Consider the following 12,392-nt stretch of genomic DNA (forward strand, 5'->3'; position numbering starts at 1 on the left):
AGAATTTCAGCTAACCCATTATTATGCGTTCAATTGTCTATTTTTGTAGCTAACGCAAGAAGTGGATGCAAACGTGAAAGCCGGGCTACCACATAGACGACCGCATGTAGAGAAACTCTCCATCACAAAGGCGAACGCGTACGATCAACGTATGGGTGTTGCGGTGATCGACCACATGCGTCCATCCCATAGGGGCTGCAATCGTCAAGCGATTCCGGTCATCATGTAAAGTTGCAGTAATCAAGCGAATGCGGTCACTGCACGATTGTGGCTACATGATAACACATAATAAAGGGATCAACGCAAGGTTGGTGGAATGAATGCATCAACGCATATCTGGGGAAAATTAAAAGATGATGTTGACATTTCACCTACCACGCCGTTAGCAGCAGAGATTCAAAACAGGACTAACGCACCGCGAATGTTAGAATCAGAGCAGTCCATTAATATTGTCAGCGATCAAGCTCTATAAATAGAAGCTGTCGAGCAGAAATTCAAATCATCCAAGGTTTTTCGCCTGAGGTTCGCCTTAGGGCGGATCCTTGTGATCTAGACAAATGCGTTAGAAGAAAAGCTTGAGAGTTCTTCATCTCCTTCATCCATTTCGAATGACGACCGAAGCCTTTGCCGGAGTTAGATCTCGAGAGAGTCAGCTCCACCGCCCATCCATGGCACCACCGGACGCCTTGACACATATTCGCTGGAAGCAAGACATTGCTTTCAGCTGGTCTTTTCATTTTCTCTTCTTTTCTTATATTATATTGTATTACATTTTGGATTAAGGAATTAATACATTATGTGTTTAATGCATTTCTATGTTTCCTTCGATTCCACCTCTATCTTTCCTTGCTTAGCATCCTTAACTTTTATTGCATCACTTAGTGAGATTGCTAGAGTATCACATACTTATTCATGTGGATTAGAGATATGAAACATATTGAAAACCACCGGGAGGTGTGCGTTGCGTGAGTATGTGAGAAAACCTTATTTGCTTAGTGTGAAGCTGTAGCAACGCCTGTCTATAGGCGAATGCAAACCTTATTTGCTTAGTGTGAAGCTGTAGCAACGCCTGTCTATTGGCGAATGCAACGCTTGTCTATGAGTAAAGTCAACAATAACTAACTGCTTGGGAGGGTAAGTGGTTGGTCGCATCAAGCAATGTAAGCTATTGTTCACTAGAGATAGGAATAATCTTGCATCAACCAAGCTTTTGTGATTACCTTGTCTTATGTATTCGTCCATCACACCTTTAGAGCTACTTGAGAGAGAGTCTAAAGAAAGAACCTAAGACTTGAGAGAGCTAGGTTAGAATCGATGATCGAGAGAGCTTGATTAGGTTTGCATAATCAAGAATGTAGACTTAGGAATAAGCTCCGTTTTCTATTACACAGCATATGCACCCTACGGAGAGGATAATGACTGCATCCAAGAAGTAGGATACGGTGGCGGTATGCGGTCATCTCGACCCTTTTGCATACACATTGCATGGGTCCTAGAATTAGGCTCTAGTGTGTGTAGCATGATCGCATAGCTTGCATTGGCTGAGGTTGCCCTTGCAGTCACTCTTAAGGGTTGCGATGAAGACATCTTCATATTTTATCTATTCTTCCATTCATTTACTTCACGTCAACAGTTGTCGTGTCTCTACCTCTCATCCATACTTCTCATTGCGTTGTCTGTTAGTTAGGTGTAGGAGTAGTTGTAGCATACCCCCCCCCCCCCCCCCCAATCATTATTTTATTCAATTGCCGCATACACATTACCGCATACGTCTAGCTACAAGTCCCTGAGTTCAACCTCAGATCATCGGAGAAACTTGCGTTCGCGTTATACTTGGCATGAGCGCAAGAAAACTTGTGACAGGATGCATGGTCATCGCATACATTCGTTAATGCATAGTTTCCTCCCTACGCATGACCACCGACACATGATAATCAACGCATACCTTAAGACATGTATCGCATATTGCGTTCACCTAATTTTAGTCATCAAGTCTTTGACGGCTAATAAATTTTCATCACTAAGTTTTTGGCATCGTTACCGGGGACTTGGCAGCTAATTGTTTGTTGAGTTTTGTGTCTTTGTAAGCAACCTTTTTATCTTGGGAGTATTGTAGCTTGTGTGACCAAGTTGCAACCAATACTGAAGTGTAGGCGATGTTTCGAAAGCCAGTATTGACCCCAAGATAGAAGAACAATCAGTCGCATGAGCTGAAGGCGGTTCTAAGCACATGGTGGCCAACATGCACCCAACAATTGCCATAAGTTCCAATGGTCAAGGCATCTTGACCTAAGCAGTTGAGAGCAATCTCCTGCATGGGAGACTCGTTGTAGTGACAACACTCCAATTCCTCTAGAGATGTCTTCTACTCTATCTTTACCTTGCTTTCTTAGTCTAGTTTATTTTTATTTTTATTGTTATTTTGGATATGCAGCTGCTTCCTTGGTTGTGGTGCGTTTTCTCCTTGTAGGTGCAAAAAATAATTCTCCTCGATGCGCAGTACAACGGAAGAATTCCCTCCATCCTTCAATGCATGGCTTCGATCGCGTGGATTCCAATGCATGATCGCTTGCGTTATTCCGCCTAAGGTCCTTTCTTGTTATCCTTTATGCATTATCCTTTTGAAATCCTCCTTGTCTGATTGCGTTCCTTTGCAATGCATCTATGATGGTACATATAATTCACCGTATCTGCTAACTAAGCATTGCGAGGTGCTCCTCACTTTTAATTCTTATCAACAAGTCTTTAACGACTAATAAATTTTTGTCACCATTTAGCATTAACTAAACGATCGTTTAGTAAATACTACACGATCGCATAGAAAAATCTACACGAATCATTTAGTTAAATCCCAACGATCATTTACCTAAGGCTACACGACATGACCAACTCTTGGTCTTCTTCTTCGCTGAGAACCACATCTCCATGCTTTGAAACTTTATCACGAACGACTTGACAAACTCAAACACTTTGAGTTACAGACTCAATTGCATGTTAATTATGCCCAAAAACACAGGGGCTCTTACAAATTAACACGTTGTAATTTAAAAGAAAGCTTTAAACAAAGGCAATTAACCTGTAAACATTCATTAACGCCATCCACAAACGCATTTAACAATTAAACGCAATGTAGAAAACCCACCATGACTGTAAAAGAAGTTTAAAACGGAAGTGAAATTTGGAATATCAGAACAACCTGGCTCTGATACCAATTGAAGGAAATCAGACATAAGGATTTCCATGAGCAGTAGAATGATCGTTCCAAATTTCATTCATATATGAACATTAACAATTACAATCAAGAAATGGAAACATACAGGCTATGCACAAAACAAAATTATAGCATGCTTTTAAGATAGATCAAGGGATAATATTATACATACCTTTGAAGACTCATCTTCAAACACCCTCGATCACAAACGCAAGAACACTACGACCGCTACACTGCATGATCACAACGACCACAAACACAATGATCTCCAAGACCACGAGCACATCGAACTCAATGAACAGCCTCCAAAAAACCTCGAACTATGTCGAGTTGAGTATAATACCACCACAATGGCTACCTTGGTATTCTCGGTGTGAGAATCCAGAAGTGTGGTGTGGACTTGGTTAGAGGACGAGACCGGAGGAAGAACAATCATGTAAATGATTGAGCAAGTGGGAGATGACAAGGTCTATCGTATAGAAGATGCCCAATCGTTTAACAAATGCATCGCGACCGTTTAGTTATCGATCAGTTGAGTGAACTATCATATAGAGTCACCCACGATCGTCTAGTCTCTCTTCAGCTGTCGTTTAGTAAATCTCATTCATTTGATAGCCAACCGTGAGAACTTCCGAGAATAGAAACTCAATTCAACTACTACTAAATTTAGGAAAACATTTTTCCTTTTATCTCACGGTTACCATGAAAAATACCAATAACCTTCCACTCAATTGGTTATTAGAGAAAAAGAGATAATTATCCAATAATTAATATTATTTTAAATATATATGATAACCAACTTACCATATTATATTTATAACCTATAGTTTTAATATTTTATCTCATGAAACATATAAACCATAGCTCTTTTTCTATTTCATTGTACTTAATGTAAATCTCATTTACATTAATCCTCCACTTGATGTATCTCATACATCACATCGATCATATCATATATAATCGAATTACCTCTTGTCAATTTGAACATTTCAATTCAACACCAAGAACTGATTCTCAACTTGAATTCATTAAGCTACCAAAGGGACCTTATGGACCTGTAGCTTGAAGCTCCAACAGTACGTGAATAACTGACTAAACTCTTTAGTCACGGGATCCACCATCTGTTAAATACCAGGCACTCCACGAAAGACCGACAGCTAAACTTTCTTTACTGCAGATATATTATGTGTCCACATCGACCAATCAACAGTGTGATAACCCTTCACAAATCGCTCGTAAGTACAGCTAGGCCAATAATCATTATGCCCCTATAGTTACATCTAACTCCTTCAGTACTACTGATCCCTCTAATGAACATAAATCATAGTCCTACTATGACTGAGTCCTCTCTTCCAAAGAGAAGTTGTGGCCATTATGTTCAAAACCCAGAATCAGCCCTTAAAGGCGCAATCTATCTACTTACCCCTGCTTCGGGGAAGGAGTGAATTTCATCTTGTGTAACTGAGTTCTCAGCTCCCAAATCAGACAAGTCCCCAAAAAGGTAGGCATGTTAAGTTGGCAATCTGGTCGCTCTCGCCCATACTAATCAAAGAACCACCCTCAAAGGCAGGAGTTCCCAAAATACTCAGGATTAATGTCATGTCACCTATGGTCGTTTAGGTGAGATGTAAGTCTCGAGTATCAACGGAGTTATATATAGAGACTAGTCATCTCGTTGTCTTGTCTTATACAAACCCTTTGTATAGGACACCCTCACTCGCATGTCTCCACATGAATGGTCAGGATCTACCATCTGTAGTAGTTCAGAACACTTGCAAACCTCTACAAAGCAGGCCGTATCCGTAGTGTCACCAGGATCAGGAATCCCTCCTTAATCCTTATACTACAGACCTATTTAGGTTATCACTTAATGCATGATCTACTTGTATATCTCATATACATGCTTAAGTTTACATACAATAACTATGGAGCTTTGTTTATTGGATATGAGTAAATGCTAGATAAAATAACTCTTATTTCCTTCATAACAATGTGTATAAATTACAAACTACGAGACTCCGAGAGAATTAGGACAACAATCCCAACAATATTTATACGTACAAATTTGTAAACAATATTTTAATTTAATTCACATATCAAATGAGAGTTAAGAATATTTAGATGAAAAATATGTATGTAGTTGAAAAGTATGTAACATACAACAAAAAGAAACTATAAATTGAAGATTTTTTTTCCTATAATATTTTATAGTAAGAATTAGTGAAAATTTGAGATTTGTTCTCTGATGATCCTCCGAATTTGGAAGAATTGAAAGTGAAATTGTTGAAGAAATGTGGTGACATTTCATTGGTTGCTAAGTTGATGGGGGAGATTAAATTAAGAAAATCATGATAGAGTAAAAATATAGAGGAAGAGGTAGAAAAAGAAGAAGATGATAGTGAAATTCATTGAGAAAAATTAGGAATCAAAAGTTTTGATTTGTCTTTGGTTTCTCATTTTATTTAACCATATTTCTGCAAGAAATATAATAAGTTAGTTTTTGTTTATTGACCAAAAAAGAAAGAAAAAAAGAAAAGCTTTAAAACTTAAAAGAAAAGAATTGCAATCTATATTTTATTCAAATAAAGATAGGTAGAATTATTGAATAAAAAAGTTTCAACCAAAAAATAGTAATCACAAAAGCAAATTATTTAGAAGTAAAAAAACTGCACCCGATATCTCAGTCATATGAACTCAACTCTGCATCCCAAACATAAACCTATGAACTCAGACTAAATAAGTCTTCATCCCAAATACAGACATAACTTCAGATATCCTATCTCAACTCAGTACTCAAATAGTCCCTTAATACGTTAAGGGTGTGTAAACGTGGCCAATTTCAGTTTAAAAAAATAAAACAAATGAATAGTTTAAAATGATAATAATAATTAAATAATACGGCTACGTTTGGTGGTGCCGTGCCATTGGTCGTGCAGCCAGGTTCCCTTCTGGCTTGCATTTCTTATCCAAAGCAAAGCAATGAACACTCTAATTCCCACTTCTCCTTGCAACTTCTGCGAAATCCCAAGCTTCTTTTCCCATAGAGCCGCCATTTCCCTAAAGCTTTCTGCCATAAAAATCAACCACAGATTACGCGCCAATTCCAACGACCTGAAAACCCAGGCAGTAGAGGAACCGAAAGAAGAAGAAAATGGGATTGCAGTCGAACCCCAGCAGCAAACCAAGGAATCCCCTGCTCCTGCACTCGATAAAGACCTCAAGAAGGTTTGTTTTCTTTGCTGAATTCGGTATATCTAATGATCTTTTATTGTTTTTGGGGATCTAGTTCGCTAAAATTTAATGGGTAATTGTTATTTTACTTGATTATTTCTCAAATTATATACAGGTAATTTCAGTGGGTTTAGTTTGAACTTTCAATATTTACTTGAATCGTGGAGTTTCTTCCAGAACTGTCTAATGGAGTTCTAGAATCTTTTTCAGTTCCATCTGGTAGATTATTGGGATTTTTTAATCCAATGGGAGCTGTTGTTACCGTTGAGAATCTCACCTTGAAAAGATGAGGAGACCTTGTAATCTTTTTAAGATAGATGAGTTATTTAGCTAATTGGCAATTGATTGTGAGATGGAAAATAGGAGGAAGTTTATTTTAGAAAACATGTGAGGAGATGGAAAACATGTGAGTGAGGACATTTTCCTAGGAAACATGTGAGAGAGTACCAAACATGTTAAAAGGACCCATGTTGGTTTGTAGGAATAGTCTTTCAGTCTTAGAAACAGTTCAGTATAAGCAAGGACACCACCCCTCCCCCCCCCCAAAAAAAAAAAAAGAGATTAAAAATAGATACAGGTAGGAGTGAAGAAATTAATTTGGTAGAGAATGGATGAAGGAACAAATATGATGTGAATTAGTGGCATTAAGCATGTGAAGAAAGCAAAGGGACTTTGGGGAAAAGGTTCAACCTTGGTAGCCTGTATCTAGGATATTAAAATTCAACTTGTTTATAGGAACTAAATATAGCAAGTTCAAGCACTGATTGAGGTACAATTTTTATATTGAGTGCGAATCTCCTTCATATACGCGGAGGTAGTTCTATTTGCTAAACTTATGTTTATAAGTAAAAACAGGAGGAAGTTTATTTTAGTTGGAAGAGAAAGTCTAAGTATAGTTCATATCTAAGCATTCCACACTTCCAATCATTTCGTAACAGGTTGTTCAAAAGACTGCTGCAACATTCGCACCAAGGGCCTCTACTGCCTCAAAAAATCCTGCTGTACCTGGAACTACTTTATATACTGTCTTTGAGGTTCAAGGCTATGCCTCAATGTTGTTAGGCGGTGTTCTATCTTTCAATCTTTTATTCCCCTCAAACGAACCAGATATATGGAGATTAATGGGAATGTGGTCAATATGGATGTTCAGTAAGTTTTCCCCCCTTTTCTTTTGTTTTTCCTTTTCCTTTTTGGTAGCGAAAATGAAGCACTCATCCCCCATTAGCAAAGCTCGTTTTCTTACCTCTGATAAACTTTTGTAGCTAGAAACTTTTTATCATTGTTTTATATGTTCTCCTGGTTTAAAATTTAGCAACACAGGAAAATGTTGTGCTCTGTTTGGGATATTTTGGTAAAATCAAGTTAATCTTGGTTAATCCTTGATTCATTGCATTTTAATTATCAAATTAGTTTTTAACCTCTTTTAGTTATCCTTTTAGGACTCTTGTAATTATCTATAAATAGAGAGTCCCCCCTTTCATAATAATGACTATTGGTTTCTTGGAGATTTCTCTCCTTTTATCTCTTAGACTACATCAGCTCTCTAGTCTCTACTGTACAAGCTAGTTTATTTGGTAGGAAAAGAACAAGAGAATGATTTTTTTAACTTACTTTTTATATTTTATATTTTATTTCTTAAAAATCTATTTTGCTTACAAATCTGTTCTGATGCAATGCAACAAGATATATGATATGTTTGCATATATTTGAAAATTTTGTATAGTCAAATATTGCAATTTCTTGTCCCTTATATGGATTCATGACATGGTAGTCTAATTACTTGGTGATGGTAGAAGTTTAGAAGGCAGTTTAAACTGAAGACTTAACTTACAACTGTTAAACAATTCCTTTTATTGGCAAAAAAATTAAGATGAAACTCTAGAACTCTGTGTCTTCTTCCCATCAGATTGATCCTATCCTTTCTTATCACAAAAGAAAAGAAGAGTTATATCCTACAAGCATCTTGTTTGCTTATTTTCTTGAATTAGGATTAACTACATTTCTTTTATTTTTTCCGTCATAGGCCTTATCATCTTGGTGTCCTATTTTTGGATTGGAGTCTGTTCTTGTCATCAGTGTTTGGACTGTTTAATTCTTTTACATTCTTCTTAATGAAAGCTCGGTTTTATACCTGACGACTACCAACGTTCTCTGACTTGCTTTCACCATAGTAACTTCCATTTTCTCACTGAAAAAGGAAACTTTAAAGTAGCTTTGACTGATGACATGAAAAATTCAAATGGCAGCAATACCTTCGCTTCGGGCACGAGACTGCTCAAAAAATGAGAAAGAAGCTCTCAACTACCTGTTTCTCCTCATCCCATTACTCAACGTTATAATTCCATTTTTCTTGAAGTCTTTTGCAGTCGTCTGGTCAGCTGATACCTTAGCCTTTTTCGGAATGTATGCTTGGAAGGTATGATTCTCTTTCCATATGATGAACCTAATAGAAATGTACGGCTCATTTGATTATGTTTCAATTTCTCATTTCCTGTTTTTTCAGTAAAGAAAAAGAAAGAAAAAGATAACTGCATTTGGTAATCTTATTTTTTATTTATTTTTTTAAAAATAATAGTAATTTATTAATTTATTTATTTTTAATTTTATAAGAAATATGTTTGACAGTCATTTCTTCTTTCTTGTTAAGAAACATTTCAAGGTAAAAACTCTTATTTTTTAAGGTGAATATTAGTGTTTAAACTTAACTATCCAAAAATTCCATGCTTTTATTTTAGTTATAAGATAAAACAATGCTTTCTTAAACTTAATTTTGTTGATATTTGGAAGCATTTCTTAAAAATGACAAATGAGAAATAGAAATAGTTACTAAATGATTTTGTTTCTCAAAAACTGAAAAACAAGAAACAGGAAACGAAAAATAGAAATGTCCCCAAACTACTCCCCTATAGTTTTCTTTTTGTTTCTTTTCTAAAATTGCTTTCATCTGCAGTTGGGATGGTTCCAGAGAACAGACTTGGACTCCGAATAATTGATTCAAAACTTTCGGATTCGAATCGAAACTTTTAGAAAATTCTAATGTATAGAAGATAATGGTAGTGTTATTTGAGATCTGATCGAAGGTAGTAATATATTGTTGATATCCTCAAATTTCAAATATCTGCCTGCATTTGGCATTTGTGATATAGCTCCATCAAACTCTAAGATTTGTTTTATTTGTTTTGATGGAGTATTTATATTCTCTAGGATCGGTGCAGTGTTTGGGTCGAAGAGATGAGATGAGTTGAGATATAAACTCAACTCATTATTTGGGAAGTCAATTTCATATGTCTTCATTTTATACCATGTCCACCAGCAGTACACTCAACTTTCATCACCACCGATATCGTGGTGCTCAACTTCGGTGACCACCTTTGACGGCCAACTCTGGTAACCATTGCCTGTGATCAACTTTGGCAACATTCAACCACAACTGTTGACGGCTAACTCCAATGACCATCGATAGTGGTCACTCCACCAAATCCAATGACCATTATTTTAAATTATGATTATTACAAATTTGGCATTTGTTAACACGCGAGTTTTTTGTTCTATCGACGTTTGTGATATAAACCCATCACAAAACCTTAATTTAAAGCTTAAAAATAACAATTAATTTAAAAATGCATATAAAACATCATTGAATGTTTTGTGTCAACAAAAGTGTTTTTATTAATGCAAAAGTACGTAAATTTTGTCAAAACATTGAATTCCTGGTTTTTTTTTTTAATTAGTTCATAATATATTATAGTCGTTATTTTATAGTAATTTAACATTAATGAAATCTCTTTTATCATATAAGAAATAAAACAAACTTGTATATAAGAACACTTTTGAGAAAAAATTTCTCAAACACATGAGTGTTTTTATTTTAATTTTTTTAAATCAAAAGTGCTAAAATAAAAATGACTTAGCTAGAAATGTCTCATGCACAAATTTGTAAAATGATTGCTTAAATTAAAAAAAAAAAATTGAAATGCATGATCCAAACGTAAACCTTAAGGCCTAAACCCCATTTCCCAAAACTCCCAAATACACGTGTGCATGAAAACAAGAAAATAAAATGCAATCTATAGTGTATTTAAATATATATACACAAATTTATTGAATAAAAAAGTTTATAAAAAAAACGATCATCATAAAAATAGATTATTTACGTAAAAAGATTACACTAGATACCTCTGAAATATGAACTCAGCATCCCAAACATCTAAAACGCAGACATATAAACTCCATAGATGCATAAACTCCAAAGACATATGAACTTAACTCAGCATGCCAAATGATAGAACATACAAGCATGCAATGGAAGCAATCAGAATCAATAAACACGCTAATTACATTTAATTTGAGTTCTAAAGCATGCAATAAAACTGTTAGTTAAAGTGGGTTTCATAAGTGTACTACCTTTGATGAAACTCTTCAAATTCTTGCTTCTCACCACGAATTCAGCCTCCTAATGTACAGTAGACCACCAAAAGGATCTTCTCTACTATTCTCTAGTTCAGATTGTGTGGTGGAAATACTGAGTTGATGCCAAAATTATAGGGAAGGAAGAGGGTTTTGGAGAGTAAACCAGATTTTCTGAAATCAGTTTGCATGAACCTTTTCTCACTCTGAAATTCAGCATATTTATTGAAGTTCTTCATGCAAGCACTTCATATTTAGTTCATTGACACCTCAAAGAACATCAAGAAGTGGGCTAGGTGTTTAACTAAGAAGAAACCACTTAACTAGAGATAAAAAGTTGGAAAATCCTACTCAAAGTGGAATTTCCAATTTAAATTTCCAATTTTCTATTTAATTTAATTTTCACTAAAATAAAATTAAAATAAATTTTGATTTTGATTTTGATTTTGATTTTCAAAAAATTTATTTTTTATTTAAATAATTAATTAATGATTTAATATCAAATATTAAATTAATCAAACACCTAATTCATACTTGAATCCTATTCATGTAATTCAATATTTAAATCAACATTTAAATATTATAATCTCTCCAATTACGTTTAATTTTGATAAATTAAACGTTTAATTATATCGAATACAATTAATCAAATTTTAAATTGAATTTGAACACTTCAAATTCAAAACCCTAATTTTGAATTTGAACATTTCAAATCCGCTCAATTCACTAATCCAAGATATAATTTTACGAGTTAGTAGAGGGACCTTATGGACCTACAGATAATGAGTTCCAATGATTTGATATTAATTGGCTAAATTCTTTAGACCAAATTAATCAATATTTGTTAATTATTGAGACACACATTAAAGCTCAATAGTTGCACTCTCCTCACTGTAGATATATTTTTGTCCACTTTAACCATAATTAGTAAGTCGATCCTTCACAGATTGTTCATATTTACAGCTAGGTCAAAATTACCGTTTTACCTCTGTAAATACATCTTGCTCCTTAAGCTTCCACTGATCATTTATTGAACAATTGGTTTATAGTCCAACTAATAAACCATTACCCTTTTGATCATGAGAGGGTAGAGCCCCATTGTTTAAGACCAGGAATCAATACTTAAGAGAACAACCTATTTGCTAACCCTAAGTCAAGTAGAAGTGAATTCCATCTCGCAGGATTATGCCTCCAACTATCTATTCGATCTTATCCTAAAAATGGGAGGTTTATTGAGCAGTGTTGTTGGACTACTCTCACTTATGCAAGTCAAAGGATAATCTCGAATAAACAAAAGTTCATAGTTAGCTCAGGATTAAGATCGAGTTACCCTAGGTCATCGAATTTGAAATAGTCAATTTTAACAGTAAACAGTCGTTATAAAGAAAAAATGACTATTTCGAGGTCTAGTCTTATGTAAACATCCTTTGCATAGGATGCCTCCACTTGCATGTCTCCACATGAATGATTTTGGGATCACATCATTTGTATTAGTATACAAAGTGGGCCGCATCCAATAGTATCACCAGGATGAGGTACCCAA

General features: G+C 35.2%; 1 protein-coding gene across 3 annotated transcripts; it reads left to right on the forward strand.

Annotated features, from left to right (window-relative positions):
• Positions 1-6,083: 6,083 nt before the first annotated feature.
• RPH1 (resistance to phytophthora 1) lies at positions 6,084-10,102 on the forward strand. 3 transcript variants are annotated; one of them, XR_005483821.2, is made up of 5 exons: positions 6,089-6,436; positions 7,381-7,591; positions 8,689-8,858; positions 9,393-9,522; positions 9,647-10,102. XR_005483821.2 is itself a non-coding variant. In XM_039041025.2 (4 exons), exons 1-4 carry the CDS (start codon positions 6,191-6,193, stop codon positions 9,429-9,431), a joined length of 666 nt encoding a protein of 221 aa, XP_038896953.1. In that variant the 5' UTR covers positions 6,084-6,190; the 3' UTR covers positions 9,432-9,583. The 3 variants fall into 3 exon arrangements, 2 of the variants coding, with proteins under 2 accessions (XP_038896953.1, XP_038896954.1); XM_039041025.2 differs by lacking the exon at positions 9,647-10,102 and having other exon boundaries at positions 6,084-6,436; positions 9,393-9,583; XM_039041026.2 differs by lacking the exon at positions 9,393-9,522.
• Positions 10,103-12,392: the final 2,290 nt, after the last annotated feature.

This window comes from Benincasa hispida, chromosome 9 (assembly GCF_027475165.1).
Source record: "Benincasa hispida cultivar pf3 chromosome 9, pf3_genome.v1.1, whole genome shotgun sequence".
Taxonomy (NCBI): domain Eukaryota; kingdom Viridiplantae; phylum Streptophyta; class Magnoliopsida; order Cucurbitales; family Cucurbitaceae; genus Benincasa; species Benincasa hispida.

Coding starts and splice junctions, on each gene's coding strand:
- RPH1 (XM_039041025.2), top strand. CDS start 6,191: ATGAACACTCTAATTCCCACTTCTCCTTGCAACTTCTGCGAAATCCCA. Junction 6,437..7,380: donor TCGATAAAGACCTCAAGAAG/GTTTGTTTTCTT, acceptor ATTTCGTAACAG/GTTGTTCAAAAGACTGCTGC. Junction 8,859..9,392: donor TCGGAATGTATGCTTGGAAG/GTATGATTCTCT, acceptor TTTCATCTGCAG/TTGGGATGGTTCCAGAGAAC.